Source organism: Lacerta agilis, chromosome 6 (genome assembly GCF_009819535.1).
Source record: "Lacerta agilis isolate rLacAgi1 chromosome 6, rLacAgi1.pri, whole genome shotgun sequence".
NCBI lineage: Eukaryota > Metazoa > Chordata > Lepidosauria > Squamata > Lacertidae > Lacerta > Lacerta agilis.
In genome coordinates, this window is record NC_046317.1 from 40594716 (window position 1) to 40612197 (window position 17482).

Here is a 17482-nt window from a genome sequence, read left to right on the forward strand (position 1 = left end):
CAACAGGGCTTTCTCCATGTCCTCCCCCATGTCTTCCCCAAATTGGCTCAGGGTAGTGGTGGGGGGAAAGTCCAGAATAGCATGTGGGGAGAGGAGACAGTGGCAAGCAGATTGCTCCATCAGTGCAAGCATTGCAGCAGAGATTTAGGACCAGAGTTTTCCTTCTCTTACATGGGCTACCTTCCCAGGTTGATGAGCCCTATCTGCCCCTCAATTCCCTCTACAACACGTGCAGAAACCACCTTATTGACCGTTGGACCCACTATTAGTCTCATCCATTCAATTCTCTGGAGTATTTCAACATTGGGAAGGTCTAGAACTAAAGTAAAGCCAAATTAATCTTTCCAGACTGGAAATATTATAAATATTATGTAATTGTCCCCATATCCCAACCCTATAGAAAAAGTGAACTCTTCAGTAGCCCTCTGCCATTTTCCTTGGATAACTTTAATACTGACCTATCCCTCCATTTCATAAAACCGAAATTGTGTGTTTAGTTATTTGGCTTTCTCAGGTTTGCTATAAAGCAAAGGCTTTGTAGAATTGGATTAATTCAAATGTTTGTGTGTTTTAACATGCTAAAGTTACAGACTTAATGTCTCTAGTAGGAGAGAGATCGCTTGCCTCAGAGAGGGAGAGCCAATGTCGGATTTCACCACTACCACTTCAGTGGCCCTCTTGACCAAAACAGCCCAAAAGGTGGTGTGTTGGGAACAGTTCAGGCATGTGGTGCAGGATACCTGATGAAGGCTTGGATCCAATGCCTTCTCAAGTTCTCAGATCCCTGACATACCACCATACCCAAGAGAAATCCATGCTTGCTCTGCCAGGCTGGTCAGCAAACCAGTTGAGTTCGCAGAGCACGTTGTGACACTGCCAGATAGAGCACATATGTTTGCTATTTTAAATTGTAAAACACAAAGCTGAACATAAACAATCATCTTTCTACTTTAAAACAACAACAACATTTATTTTCTCATTAAATGGATGCCTGGGTTGATTGATAGGATAGGGATGAGCAAGCTTTGGCTAGGATGTACTGCTGTTGATAAAACTAATAGCAATTCATGAGATGTATTGTCAAAGCGTTTGACAAAGATAATGTTGGCGGTACAATAGAATATGAGATGTTGTGGGATCTTTGTTTAAAAAAACCTACACTGTTGGAATTTACTAAATAAGTTTTTTTTATTAATGAAATAGCACAGTGGTGTTTTTTTTTCTTCAAGTGCAAGCCCTCATAGTTAAAGATATAAAACGGCAATTCCATGGTTGTATAGCACGACATAGCTCAGAGCTGAGATTAGAGAAACCCTGTAGAGTGGGTAATACTTGAGGGCATCTACAACTAGAAAAGTATGTGAATTTAGGCATGGGAGGAAGGAAGGATCTGCTTTAAATTTAGTGTAGGGTCACTGAATCTTAATGATAGATTAAATAGGGGAGGTGGAATAATGAATAGGGGTATGCAGTGTGTAGCACTAATACTAGAAGTCTATGCTTTGCAGTGGTTATTTAATGTCTTTTCCCATATGTTTCTGAATAGAGCAGGTTATGGCAGGGATGAGCTAAGGAATAGCTTTGTTAGTGAATAGTTTAAATGGAAGTAATTTTTTTAAAAAAGAATTCATTCTATGAATATAGTAAGACAGCTTGTTAGTTGCTTAATAGGACAATGTAAGAATACTTAATACCACAGACTTTAATGTTCATTATGAAGTATATTTATAATTAGGTGTAATCTGTATGAGAATGTGTGGTGGAGTTAAATGCTTTACTCTTACAGTCTATGATAATAATAGATAGTTATAGCTCTGAAAAAATATACCTTTTGGTTTAAGTTTATTTTTATAACCTTGGTTACAGTTGCGCTAAATTCCAGCTATCTTGTGGAAGTTAAGGATCTGATAAAAGTAGACTGAAAATTAGAAGGGAAAGGGCAGCATTATTGAAATATTGGCCAGCAACAAGTCCATGTACATGTAGTACATGTCAATGGTGTTTGTATGAGCAGTGTGTTTGTTTATGGTTTATCACATATGAATAGCTTGTGTGGGGATGTAAAAGTGTGAGAGGGTGATGGGAATGGCCACTCAGAAACAACTGTGCACAGCCTCCCACTGTACTTTTAGATGCTATTTATGAACCTACTAATTTAATATTACTATTAAATTATCATACTGTATTGAAGAAAGAACCTAAAATTTGATGGGGAAATCTCTGAACACTTGAACTATTGAACATCTGTGAATGTTCATTTGAGATTTTTTTAGATAATGAGAATAAACCTCTGCTTGGAATGGCTTGTTTTGGCATTCTCTGCTTCATTATTATCTTGGCTTATTCCAGACTCAAATTAAACTACTCAGTCAAATAATCTCTCAAGGTCATTTTTCCTGCCCTCACATACTTGATCTTACTTGAGAATGTTTTCTGCTATGAGGCTCAACATTTCTCTCAAGTGTTCCACTCCACCACAGTGGTTCAGCTACCTTTGTAAAGCTTGGGATAAGTAAGGGGTGGGGAACCTATGGTCCTCAGGCTATCTTAGGAGAGCTACTGCGATCTGTTCTACACTTGAGGTCCTACATGATGTCAGGTGTGGGACAGATAAGGGAGGGCAGGGCTTCAGAGGAGCAACTAGGAGCTTTAAGTGGGTTCCCAATTCCTCCTTTGCTGGGAAAAAGGTGTGCTTCTAACCATCCATCTGTTGAGCTGAAAGAGGAAGATGTGGTTTCCATTTGATAGAAACTGCTTCTCCCTCTCAGCACTGCTCTTTGAAGCTGTCCTTGCTGATCTGTTCAACTTACGATGTCCGAGGTTGAAAGAATCAGGGTGGGGTGTTCAACTGTTCCCCATGCTGCTTCCCGCATTGCTGCTGTGGGAAGCAGAGATAAATCTTTCTCCTGGTTTAATCTGAGCACATTCTTCAAAGCCCTAAGAAGATTATAATTCAAGGACAGTCTCATAGAGTTCCACATGTGGTTGGACCAGTCTGCCAAAATTCTGATATGTTTGCCTTGAGTGTAAATCTCTTGGACAGAGAGATAGTGTCTACATTTTTGGAAGAGATGCACAGAGGTAGTCGAACTTCTGGTTAGAAGGAAAGTACCCCTAGCATTTCAGGTGTCTTCCATTCCTCAAAACAGTCAGTCAAGCCTTTTTCAATTTGGTTCATAGCTGATCTTTGTATGTTGTATCTACAAACAGGTGGTTAAAGGAATGGCAAAAGGATGGATTTATCCACTTCTTCACTGCATGTTTTTATCATGTATGTTAGTGATGGTGTCAGGGAATCTGGATATAATTTTTTATTAAGCTTATTGTTACCCAGTTGTGTGATAGTTACGTTACTGAATCAAACGTAATTTGTTTGTTTCCCCCCTTTTTTAAATTAAAAAACAAACACAGAGTGTTACAGTCAGCTCCTTATCATGCAATGTGGAATGGACATACTACTCAGCTCATATTAAGCCCCAAGTTAGAGTGTAGAGAGGCAGCAAAAAATCTTAGGCCAGCCTGATTCCACTAAAATTGTTTGCTGGAATTGGGTTTGGTTGGCTCTTCAGTCACTCCTTGACCAGATCTCTTGTTCCAAAGCTCTTTTAAAGCTTTTAGAGGTGGACAACCTCTAATTATAATTCCTGGGTCACTTCTCTTGCATGGTCACTAGAAACATGCCATGTTGACCTGCATCACAAGTACACGGAAAGTAAAACTATACAGTCAAACCTCGGTTGTCGAGCATAATCCGTTCCTGAAAATTGTTCGACTTCCGAAATGTTCGACAACCGAGGTGTGGCTTATGATTGGTTGCAAGAGCTTCTTGCACCCAAGTGGAAGCCGCATCGGATGTTCAGATTCCGAAAAATGTTTGAAAACCAGAGCATTTACTTCTGGGTTTTTGGCGTTCAGGAGCCGAAACATTCGAAAATGGAGCTATTCGAGAAGTGAGGTATTGCAAGGCAGGATTACTTAAGATGTGCTCTCTTTGTCAGCATTTCTGTTTTTATCTATAAAGTGTGAGACCTAATTTTATAATGTAAAATCATTGAGATGATAGTTTAAACTATTCATAGACATTTAGATGCTGCAGCACTATACCATTGCTGCTATCAATGCAATATCATTATTTTGTCCAGGTTTTACAGAAAAGCTTTCATGCCTGTTGCAGGGGGTGGTCTTATGGTCTTTTAAACATTTCATTCACATATATATAACAACAACTTCCTAGCTCCAGGGATTCATATTATCCAACAACTCTTATGTTATCAATATTGCAGCCAATAAACACAATTTGAATGCCCATAGACAAAGGAACACACACTGCAGGCTTACGCCAAACTGCTGGCCCATACTTTGTCAAGCTGGAAAATGTCACCATATGTGCCAAAGTATCTGGCCCTTCCAAACACATGATAAACAGCTAAGTGTCTCCAAACATGTTCGTTCATTGTCAACATTAAGAATTGTGTAGTTTGTTCTCATTTCAGCTCTAGCAAAACCTTCTGTTGCACCTGCTGAGTTATTGTGGTAACTCTACAAGATTTGAGAACAGCATTATAGACAGCATTCTGTGGTTTCTTTATCTGTTAAGCCAGTGTTTTTCAACCTTTTTTGGGCAAAGGCACACTTGTTTCATGAAAAAAATCACGAGGCACACCACCATTAGAAAATGTTAAAAAATTTAACTCTGTGCCTATATTGACTATATATAAAGTAATTCTCTTGAATTTTTCAATTTTTCCCACGGCACACCAGGCAACATCTCGCGGCACACTAGTGTGCCGCGGAACAGTGGTTGAAAAACACTGTGTTAAGCATTACCTTCCTTTGGGAGTTTCTCATTTTAGGTATTGGTAACTCCTAGCATCTCTTGCTACTTATGAAATGCTTGGCCTTCCACCTAAGAACATGGAGAGGATTTGAGAGCATCGTGAATTTGGAACATAGTGAGCATTTTCTCCCTTTTATATAACCTTGCCTAAGGGAAAGGGAATATGGAGCCCTTTGCCACTGTGTATCAGGTGCTGATGCTCTCCATTTGGCTACTGTGGAAAATGGTATGTGGTCTAATAAAAGGACTCCTCTTCTGTTCTGCTGTAAGTACAATCAGCAGAAATGATCTATTGTACTAAGGAATGCTGGAAACTTACACTGAGCCTTTGGTCTGTGACAACATTTTTATTGCATATTGAAATACCATTTATATTAGGTTGATGGATGTCAAGGCATGGCTGCTGGGCATGTAGTACGTATTGCCTGATATACTGATTTATTCTTACTCTGATATATTCTCATACTTCTTTTGTTTCTTAGAAGTAGTGAGGTCATCATCTTCCAAGATCATAATGGCCACTCACATTATAGAAAACCCACCTACTCTCAGCAGCCAGAAGCCTCATAGCCAGACACTGGAGAGACTTGACAGGAGTAAACATGGACCAATGGTATCAAATTGTATGGGAAATGGCCTTACTAGAAAAGATAACCAATAAACTGAAACTGACACAGGGACAAATGGAAGAGGATGCCTTCACCCCAGTATGGCTCCCCTTTATCACATAAACAGCCCAGCAAGACAACAAGAATCCACCAACAGCATACGAATCAATCTGACTTATCTGACTCAACAACCCCCCCCCCCAATGCAAACAAACCCCACTGCGGCCAACCACAGACAACCAACCACACCCTGCCCCCCAATACCTCTCACTACCATGTAATAAACAAATAGAAAGAGAACCCACCCAGTTGACGCTGGCACAAAACCCCACACGTACACTATACAAAAGAATATAAACCTCACCACCCCTCTCCCCCCTCTTCCGCCCCAACCTTAATACAGTGGTACCTCTGGTTGCGAATGGGATCCGTTCCGGAGGCCCGTTCGCAACATGAAAAGAGCGCAACCTGAAGCGCCAAATCTGCACTTGTGTGTGGCATGATTCGGCGCTTCGCAACCAGAGGTATGACTGTACGATACTCAACAATAATATCTCACAACAAATGTAACTGATTTGTAAGAGAGACAGTACAACCTGAAAAAAGAGACAAGGCATGTACTTTTGTAAACCAAGAAAATATTTAATAAAAATAAATTTAAAAAGAAATAGTGAGGTCACGAGCAAAGAACCTCAAAAGGATCAAGAAAGTTGGTTGTTTTTAAGAAAGCTGTCTTTCTGTTTTTGTGCCTCCTAGTGGGTCAAGAAGATTCTCTCAATTTTTATTTGACTTTGAGGGCTTTCTCCTATTGCTTCACGTGAGATATCAGGGATTGGCACCAGAAAGCTACTAAAGGCTGGATGAAACTGTAGCGAATAAAATATTCTTTGGAATGAATGAGGGCCAAACTAAATGTGGGGCAAGAGGTGTTGTGTATGGTATTGTGTGAATTCCCCTGCAGGGCAAACAGCAGCTTGGGAGTGATTTCACTAGGGAAAGCAGTGCAGTGAAGAGAGGTTGAGCCCTTTCCCAGTACTGTCATCCAGATCCAGATCCCTGTCTCCTGCTGGTTTGTAATTAAAAAGAGTTTGACAAAATAGGGGAGATCCTATTCACCCTAATTTCACATGTACAGTGGTACCTCAGGTTACATATGCTTCAGGTTACATACGCTTCAGGTTACATACTCCACTAACCCAGAAATAATGCTTTAGGTTAAGAACTTTGCTTCATGATAAGAACAGAAATTGTGCTCTGGCGGCGCAGTGGCAGTGGGAGGCCCCATTAGCTAAAGTGGTGCTTCATCTTAAGAACAGTTTCAGGCTAAGAAGGAATTAAGTACGTAACCAGAGGTACCACTGTATGCTAATAATGTGTGATCTGATGGAGACTGATCAGGAATGAGACTTTTGAGTTGTGGCAGAAAATTTGATAAAGATACCAGCCTAGTTTGCGGTAGCTGTAAAAAAAGAGAGGCAAATTCCATGTTAGGAATCATTAGGATTTTCTTATGAGAGGGAAAGGGTTTGGAGAAAAAGAGGGTGACAGAGCAAGAAAAGGAGAAAGTTAAAGTGGGGCTGGTAATCATTGAAACTATATATATATGTTAAAGGGAGGCAGAGCGAGGAAGAGAGAGTGAAATATAGGGAAGTCCAAAATTATTATCTTTTCCTTAAAAAATCAAAGTTGAGAGAAAAAATGTCAGAGTTGAGTACCATAGTGCATATGGGGCTGAAGTGGGTCCTTGATGTGGAAAAGCTGAAGGAAAAAAAAGTCTTATAACAATTTTTGGTCTTTTGTTTGTCTTGCATGCTACAGTCTTTAAGCTGCAGTCCTATGCACACTTCCATGAGAATCCCATTGAACTTAATGGGACTTAGTTCTGATCTGACAAGTAAGGATTTCACGGAAAATACCCTTGTTGTTTTTCAGCACTGTCCTTTACCCTTTACAAGTGTAACCCTAATCATGTTTACTCAGTGTGTTCAGTGATATATACGTTTTTGCAAATGAGTTTTCAGTTTCAGCCTTAGACAGTATCTTCACAAACCTGAGTAAAGTGGCATTAACACATGCACACAATCTTAAGCTTTCTCTCTTTCTTACTCTGTCTCTATCTCAGAAAGAATCCTTGGAACCCACCTGTTCTGTAATACAATCCTGCGTCAATGACCCCTCATCACTCCATTTATCTGTTGTATTGATCTGTTTGTTTTCCAATGCTGCTGCAGGTGCCCTTAAACAACAAGTCTGTTGGGGGCAGGACATGTGATATTTGAAAGACAGAGACATCCAGGCATACGTCACAGTGCAAACCATGTTATTCCATTGATGATAGTAAAATAATGCCGTATGTACAAAACAGATAAAGCTGCTCAGGTATTAGTTTGCTCTTGTTCTTAATTGGCTTACATGATAGAAGATGATATTGGATTTCTTGATCCAATATATCTTATATCCTAAGAAGCAGGTATTGGACATTGTTATTACAATTATTATTATTATTATTATTATTATTACTAGAAGATTTATTCATTTAGCTTTTTTGTAGTTTCCCACAGTGTTTATTGGAGAGCCATATTTCCCAAAATGAAGTACTGCAGAACGCCATTTTCTGAGCAACTTACTAGTTCCTTGTGCTAGGAAGTTTTTGTAAAAAAAATTCAGTATCAAGAGGAAATAAATATTGAATAAATAAAATTGGGATTAATGAAGGTTTGAATTTTCAATTTCAAGGTGTTGGAGAGTATAATTTAATATTGAATTGTTTTAAAATAAGAGGTTAGATACAGTACAGATACCCCAAATATGGCATTGCTTTTTGAAAATATAAGTTCTGCTCCAAATAAGCATAACAAAATGCTGCTGTGGTCAAATCTAACTCACCTTGAAATTCCCACATTCATAATGTTAGCAATGACCCATTCCTTTCTGCAGTTGCTATGTCATCACCTTTCTGGGTAAAAATGCTTTATTTTATCACCTTAGACTCTGGTGCAAGGGTAGTTAACATTGTACCCTCCCAATGTTGTGGGCTACAGCTCCTATCGGCCCCAGCAAACATAGGGCAGATGGGAGTTGTGGTCCAGCAAAATCTGGAGGGCACTGTGATGACTACCTATGCTCTAGCTGATGCCTCATCCGTGTGTGTGTGTGTGTGTGTGTGTGTGTGTGTGTGTGTGTTTGGAGAAGCATGTGTCTAGAATGCACTAGTGTTCCATCCAGATAAAGTTTACACCCTCTACTTTCACTTCTGGAGAAAATTCTTCTTTCATGCATTGTTTTACATGGTGAAAATGATGTAAGTGATGAAAAATATTCAAGTGCAATCTTCTTGAACACTTTCTGAAGCCCAACTGTAGCAGCATCACCAAAGCATAATGACTTGGATCTTAACTTTCATTTTATGAGCAGAAAGAATTCCCTTTACACACTGTTTCCTGTTTGTGATTATTCTGTGTACATTGGAGAGTAGAGATAGAACTCTGTATCCTATGGGCTTGCTGTCTATTATTCTTAGGGTACTTGTTTCTCTCTCTCTCTCTCTCTCTCTCTCTCTCTCTCTCTCTCTCTCTCTCTCTCTCCTTCTTCTTCTTCTTCGTCTTCTTCTTCGTCTTCTTCTTCTACTAGATGACTGTCACAGTGTCACACCCTATTGGCTTCTCTGGCTGAATTTGAGAGAGCATTCAACATACCGGTATATCTGTGGCCTGGTTCACATGTAACACTAAGCCAAGCTCCTAGATGCTTTGCTTCTTCCTTTTTTTCTCTCTTCTTCTTTTTTGCTGCTGAGTTTAGCCATGGTTTGGCTTAGTATGTTGTCAGAACACGGGCTTGTGGTTTAGCTTTCTCCAGACAAACCACAAGCTGTAACCATTGGGTGCCTTGTGTTTTACAGCTTGTGGTTTTCTGAAAGGGCTTAGCCATGAGCCCAGGTTTGTTCAACACAACACAGAACCAAACCTTGCTCTTCCCCAGTTTTACTGCTGAGCTAAGTGGCTGCAATCTCCTCTCCAGGAACTTGCACATTTGTTTGTTTGTGCTAAGTTTGGTTTAGCATTGTGTGAGCTGGACCCCTGATCTATGTGGCATGTATTCTCTAGGCCCAGAGTTCTTTATAGTTCCTGCTGAAATTGTGTTTGTTCATGTTAAGCCATGGTATCTGTCCTCTTACATTACAAGTCCTATAGTTGTTGGCACAGGCTCTCTCACTCAGTCTTCTCCTGTTCTAACACTGCTTCTGATTGGCTCCAGAAAATCTCTCAAGATTTTACAATATCTTGATACCACATATAGAAACAGGCAATAGGTTTTCACAAACTCCTTCAAGCATGATCTATGTTGGGGAACCTGTGGCCTTCAATATATTGCTTAACTACAGTTTTTATCACCCTTGACCATTGGCCATGTTAGCTGAAGCTGATGAGAGTACAGGAATATCAGAAGGACTGTGGATACCCCACCCCGAGCTACAGTTTAACCCCATTATTAAGCTTGCAGATCCCCCCACCCTCCATTCAGACCACCAAGCCCAAGTAAAGTCTCTCCCTGCCCCCATGTTTGAGACGTGGATAGATACATATGGGCATTCAGTCTATGTAAAAATATCCCCAGTACAGAATGTATATTTTCATATTATACAAATAAATTTTAAAATCTGTTTAGAGACAGATTTTTAAACAATTACACCATTGTTGCATCACTGGGAAAGCAGACTTTTTTTTTTTAACATACTGTGGTTAGAGAGGGAGACTGACTTTGGCATCTTTTCAGAAGCCATTTGTGAATATAGCCTCGGCAGTTTGTTTAATCAAACATAACCCTAATACATTTTACATGGTACCTCCCAGCTGAGGCTGGTCTCTAACAACTAGTGTATTCTGCAACGAGTTGCTCAACAGATGTCATTCTGGTTGAATAATGAAGCAGAATACTTGTGCGTTGGCTAACGTTACTCGAACTTTGATCACTTTTGTTCAGCACATCAGTCTGGCATTGTGCTTTATACCAACATAACACTATAACCAGAGCATGCCTTTCAGGCTTAGAATAGCAAAGGAATGTTATTGAAATCAGTGCAGTTACAGATGAGTGAATGGAAAAAGGAGAATACTGTTTATTTCATAATACTGTGGTGTTGTGCTTTGGAATTAGAAAGGAATGTAAAGAATCCAACTCCAGATTTTAGTTATTTTTACTTCACAGGCTTTTTGGAAAGAAAACTTTTGCTTCATTCAGCTTATGTGGCTGCTTTAGTATTTAATGTTAGTCAACAAAAATCTTAGTTTTTGAGACTGATGAAATATTCATAATTGTTGAAATGAAATGTATCATGTTTATTGCTGTGATAGAACATTTTTGGGAAGCTGGCGGAAAATATTATTTTGCACTTTATGCATTATTTCTAGACTTGCCAAAACTAACAGATGTTTTAGAAAACACAGCATAAGATTATTATATTTTGGAAACCAGCTGAGGTGGGATATGCACATTATAAATAAAATAACTAATTACTCATAGCTGATGAGTAGATCTGCCACTCTCACTAGAGAAAGTGGGCCACATTGACTTCTCTCTCTCTCTCTCTCTCTCTCTCTCTCTCTCTCTCTCTGTGTGTGTGTGTGTGTGTGTGTGTGTAGATATAGATGATACAGTATAAACTGTATTTTCCCATGTATAAGACAAGGTTTTTTCCCCTAAAAAACATGAGTAAAAAATTGGGGGTCGTCTTGTACATGGAACATGGGCATCTGGGGGAATTTTTGAAATATTTAAGCATATGTATGGGATTTTGTCTTGGGCGGGCTGAGGCGGTCCCTCCTTCTGCCGTCCCCCCTCCCCCCCCCCCGGGCTGCATGCTGGCGACTGGCTTGCCTCCTGAAGCCCCCGCTGGCTCAACCACTGGATTGAGAGCAGCTGCCGCCGCTGAGAGCTGCCTCAGCTACCTCTCCTTGCCCTTCTTTCCTTTTTCCCCTCTTCCCCTCTCAAACTCCCACCCTGCTCCCATCCCGCTCACCACCTTCCTCAGCTCAGTTTGCTCGACGACGGCATGGCCCGACACAGAGCGGCCACTGCCTTCCCCAGGCTCTTCCTTGGGAGCCTGCTTCCCTGCAGTAGCAGCTGCCACCGAGGGGGAGCATGTGGTGCCCCAGTCGCTGCCTTTGCTTCTGCACCATGGTGCACTGCATGCACCTCATGCTGGAAACTTTGAGGGTGATCGCCCCCAAAAAAGATCAACAACTTGCCGCCACCAATCATCCAGATATTCACTTCTATTTTAGGGTTTCATTTTCTTAATTTTGGCTTCAAAAAAAGGGGTCATCTTATACATGGGGGTGTCTTACACATGGAAAAATATGGTATATAGACTCACAGCCCATGAGATACACCACTGCGGCACTGCCACCATCTGCTCCAGGTCCAAGTTTTACTATGGAAGCCTTGCAGTGCATACATGGTCGTTTCGCCCATTAAGTCCCTGGTTGGTTGGGAGGTACAGGGTGTTCTTGGCATAACAGTGTATGTTTGGCAGGCCCCTGGCAGGGACCCCCACCAGCTTAGCCCTCCAAGGCTTGGCTGCCCCCCCCCCCACATACTGCATGGGCATGTATGTAGCTGTCAGTAGATTTCCAATAAAAGGTGGTTCTTTATGTCCATTGTGTTGTTGCACAATACTATCCAGAAAATTAAACTGCTATGTGGTTTGGTCTAGACTCAGGCTGATGGTGGGGTGAAAGTTGTTGAGGTTGTGGTGGAATTTTCCATAATGTTAATTTCTATTTTCTAAATTCTTCGTAGTGGTCTAGTATTCTTAGTATTAAAACCTAATACTGAATTTTCTTAAAATAGGTGTATTTTATTTCAATAATTACACAAGTTTCTGCAGTTGCAGACTTTCCAAGTAGTTACTTAACATTATGTATTAAAATATTGAAGAGAAGCAATATTTGTTGAAAACATATATTTGAGAGATCTTTAAGACCATACTTAAGACCATTCCAGTTGAAGAAGTGGAAAGTCAGCCTCAGCCTCAATCCTCGTAATTGCATGCTACATTTTCATAATCTTCAAATCATCCTTTGAACGGGATCTGATGGAAGTTCCACAGGGGTGCTTCTCATATAGTGGGTAAAAAAATTAAACATGCACCTAGAGCTACAGAGAACAGTAGCAGGCAGACGTAGGTGCTGCAACAAGTAGGTGTTGCAAAATATCAGTGGTCCTGAACTGTTGGTGTACAACTAGTGATTGCCTCCCATGTGGATAGTCCTGCATTGTGTACATACATCAGTAACCTGAGAGAGGGCCTTCTTTGTATAGGCGTGCAGATTGTGGATTTCTCTTCTGTCCCCATATGGCTGGCCCCAACTCTGTTGAGTTTCCAGCACCAGCTGAAAACTTGCTGATTTGCTCAGACCTTTGGAGGAATTTGCTGAATTGCAGGCCATCTTGTTGATTTTAGGGTCCTGTTCTGTTGCTTTATTTTAATATGCATTTTGTTTTGATTTCAATGTAACATACTCTTGACATAACCTGTTCTGGGATTGCCTTGGCAATGAAGAGTGGGTGAGAGATATTTAAAATAAATAACTGAATACTGAACAACCTCAGTGCATTCACTTTCCCTTAATTTTGGTACATCACAGCAACAGATACTAAGACCCTGGACTGTATTTACATAATATTCATGGGGTAAAAAATGTCTTATGCATGTCAGTCAGTTACGGTTTACTAAATACACAGTGCCCTTTCTGCTTACACTTGGCATTTTGAATCCATGGGAATATCTTTCAAATGACTCTGTTTAGAAGGTGGTGGTCCAGTTGATGTAGCCTTTGGCTTGGATTGTAGGCGCCTTGAATTTGGGTCCCATTTCCCATTAAGGTCTCTGTGGTTGCCTTGAGCAAAGTGTTGTTTCTCAGCTTGAGTTCCACAGTAGTATCTGAATTGCTGAACAGGATTGTTTTGAGGCTGAGTGAAATTGTTTGCACATTTTAAATGACCTTGCAAAGGATAAATAGTTTTGACAACAGCAGTTTGCCTAAACAATTTTGTGTTGTTTCTGTAGGTTAAGCGAAACGTGTATGACCTGACTAGTATCCCTGTTCGTCATCAGTTGTGGGAAGGCTGGCCTGCTTCTGCTACAGATGATTCAGTAAGTCACAATTTACTTCATTTTTTTTGGTACATATTATGGTTTTGTTTTACTATTCTCCTGTGTATTATATAATTGTGGAGTTGGTCCAAGCTCCTGAAGTTATATTAGTAATTCAATATTTGGTGCTTAACTGTTTGACTGATCCAGTAAAGCACTGAAACATTTATTTCATAAGCTGTTCTGAATAGGTCAATTGAAATGACCAGAGCACAGTCAGAGCACAGTCCAGGATTTCTACTACCGGTACCTGGTTTGGAATGGGCCAGAACAGGCTGTGCGCCTACATTGTGTGGCTTGGGAGTTTCAAGTGTGCCAAGTGAGTGAGAAAGAGAAAAAGCCTCCTTTATGGATGGGCCTTCATAGAGACCTGTCCAGTAGAAGATGGCTGACTCAGATATAGGATATGGCTTATATGACTAAAATAACCAATAGAATAAGAGTAAGGGAAGGAAGGCACAGATGGAAGACTTCTTGAAAATGTAGCTTGCTTATTGCAACAACACGGTACATACAAATACTCTTAATTCATATTGCATGGGGGACGTTTGAGCTATAAAGAATCAAATCTGTAACAGCTACGAATGCTTTTTGCTACTCTTTCCTTTTTAGTAAAATAGGAAGGGCCTTATTAGTGGATATAAGATGCAAGATACATTTAATGTTGTAAGTTAACTATTGTTTTAATAAAATTTGGAGTCTTTTTTATTTTTTAAAAAGGTGAAGAATAGTAGGACCACATAAATATCATGTTCCCTGACCCCCATTCAGGAAGGACAGTCAAATTCAAACAACATTTGAGCACGTGCTTAAGTACTACCTGAAATGTTTAAGGCTTCAGCTCTCTGCATGCTTTTCTCTAGTCCATTTTCCAAGGTTTAAAAGTCAGTCTGTGACAGGAAGGGAATAGGACTGAAGGAACCTCCTGTCTTTGCTCATCAAAAAAGGCAAAGTTTTTACTATATGTGTGCTAGTCATAGGGTCCACTTTAAAAAGGCTTTTGGGATTAGGGCCATAATTCATGTTTTAATCTTACAATACCTACTGCAATGGCCGTGATTTCTTTTGCAACCTGTTTGCAAATGTGCTGTCTCCCTGCATTTAATTTATTTAATTTAATTTTTATTGTTTTTGCATTCTGAGTTCAAAGAATGGCCGCACATTGCTGCCCATTTGGCAGAACAGTGCCACACTGATATTTTCTGGGAAAGTAGCTAGTCCTTGTGTTGGAAGTAGAACTGAAGCTTTAGATAAAAACAAACATAGACAAGGTTAATTGCAACCTCTGAAATATATTGGTGTGTTGTCATCTGTTGCTATTTGAGTTAAGGCCAGAAAGGATTTGAAAACCCATGATTTCTAATCCAAATGCCAGCAGCTGTTTGGAAAACAGCCAACAAAAACATAACACCTCCTTGTAGGATAGGATGTCCAGCATGTAAAAAATGCACAAATCTGTTTTTAAACTCTGTTTTAACAAGTGACAATGTTGCAGGTGATATTTTTTCTTTCTTTTCAAGTTTAATGAAACTGGTGATTGTTAAGTCATCTGCTTTTCAGGCAGACGAGTCCAGAAAGCTCCCAGCTTGAAACTACTGCAGCTGAGGCCTGTCAGCTGTGTAAACAGTTCTGAACGTGTTACTCCCAAAAATATAATTAATTTCTATCTGAAGTTAAAGCCACCAACTTAATATTTATGAAGATTTAACATTAGCAATAACAGTTAGAACACTTCTCTCTCTTTTGTCATTTATAGACAATTCACTCAGAAAGTTTATCGCCTAATATTCCCCTGTGTCAGATTTCCCCCCTCTTTTTTAATTCCCCTTCTTTTGGTAATAACTTAATTTTTGACAGAAAGATGTCTCAATAGTACTACCCAAGAACAGAGATCTAACTTTTAACAAAGAGTTAAAGAAGGACTTGATTAGAATACTTTTCATTTACATTTTATGCACCATAAGAAATACTTTGTAATACCACAGGAGGTTTTTTCAGTGCAGTTCTCGTTAACCTTTGCCTTAGCAAACAGGACAACTAAATAGACTTCCAATAATTAGATTCCTGTGTAATCGAGTCTCCTATGAACCTTATAAGCTTCAATCTTCTGCATTACCAGAAATGCATCAAAGTCAAGAGCTTTTTTAAAAGCAATGTTACTGCACTTCCCTTTAGAGCAATGGCATGTTCTTCATTTGTCGTTTTAAGCTAATGACATATGGGAAACTTTAAGAGACGCCAATAACTCTTTCAATTTTTTTATTAAATCAGTATCTAAAAGTCTACTGGTAAGGGAATGTTTTCATCCTGTATCAGTTTAACTGAGAAACAAGGATGTGGAAAGATAGCTAAGATGTTGTTTTAACTTATGAGAATGATATTTCTTCCCAGCATCCACAGAGTAGGAATTATGCCAACACTGGGAATTTGTAATTGCTTGATCTAATTAAAACACAGTATATGATTTTCATTTCTACAATGTTCAGATGATATACTTTTGGGGGGTAGGGATCTCTCTGATTGGCGCTAAAAATATTTCGCTTGCCATGATATTTCTTTTTGTTGTTTGCCACTGTCAGTCAATATGTCAGCTTAATAATGTCTGGTACAATTAGGGTAGTGACCTCCCAACTGTCTCCAAGATGTTGCAAAGCTATGGGGGTAAAACTATAGGGGCAGGAAATCAGTTGTACACAGTTTGTGAATAAGTTCCATTAGCAGTTCGGGTTTTTAATAGAAACTATTATTATAGTGAACATAATTGACTTAAAATGGCAACAAGAGCTACTTTACTTCCTATAGTCTCCTCAAACACTTGTGGCCACTTTAAGACCAAAGGTGGACCCAGCGTGGTACCTTCCAGATGCCTTGGATTACAAGCCCCATTAGTCTTAGCTGGCATGGCCAATGGCCAGGGATGATGGGAGTTGTAACTCAGGACATCCGGAGGGTGCCAGGTTGTGGGCCATATCCAGACCAAGAAAGCTTTCACCAGCCTGCATGGTCAGTGAGAAATGTGGGTGACTTTCCTACATGCCATTCTCCATTGGTTAAAAAGGTAAAGGGACCCCTGACCATCAGGTCCAGTCGTGTCCGACTCTGGGGTTGCTGCGCTCATCTCGCTCTATAGGCCGAGGGAGCCGGCGTTTGTCCGCAGACAGCTTCTGGGTCATGTGGCCAGCATGACAAAGCCACTTCTGGCAAACCAGAGCAACGCACGGAAACTCCGTTTACCTTCCCGCTGGAGCGGTCCCTATTTATCTACTTGCACTTTGACGTGCTTTCGAACTGCTAGGTGGGCAGGAGCTGGGACCGAGCAACGGGAGCTCACCCCGTGGCAGGGATTCGAACCGCCGACCTTCTGATCAGCAAGCCTTAGACTCTGTGGTTTAACCCACAGTGCCACCCCTTTGCTTCTATAGCCCTCCTAGGTGTTACAGCCCTGAAAGGGCAACGTGACTAAAAAGACCATGGGCCTGAGCCTTGTTGTCATGTGTCTCCTTCTGACTTTCCTGTGTCCAGCTGTATCCCCCCCCCCGGTAGAATTCCCCCACCTCCTGTTTGTGGAGATTCCACGCATGATTAGAAAGTGATCTATTTTAAGAGTCAGGTTCCATTCCATTTCAATAAATCAGGGTCACACAGGAGGGTGTGGACCAGCCTCTGTGTACAGAAGCTTCTAGTTAACTGCAGAAGGTGTAGGCTAGGACAGTTCACTCAGCCAAAGAGGCTTATTTGGGGCTGTTCAGCAGTGCCATCATGCATATGATATTTTCATCATGCGCTAGGGCTTCTGTACTCATGGGTGCAACTGCAAGAATTCTGCTTCTCTGATTTTCTAGATCATGCTTGCTGTTTCATGTGTTTCTGGTGAACTGTGGC

The 17482-nt window shown here is 40.4% G+C and overlaps 1 protein-coding gene across 1 annotated transcript in view; it reads left to right on the forward strand.

Moving 5' to 3' along the window:
* The window catches only part of FAF1 (Fas associated factor 1), a 173149-nt gene that overhangs the window by 69096 nt on the left and 86571 nt on the right, over positions 1–17482 (forward strand). The window contains exon 8 of the mRNA XM_033152173.1: positions 13514–13600. Coding sequence (XP_033008064.1) covers positions 13514–13600 — 87 coding nt within the window. The remainder of the gene's footprint in view (positions 1–13513; positions 13601–17482) is intronic.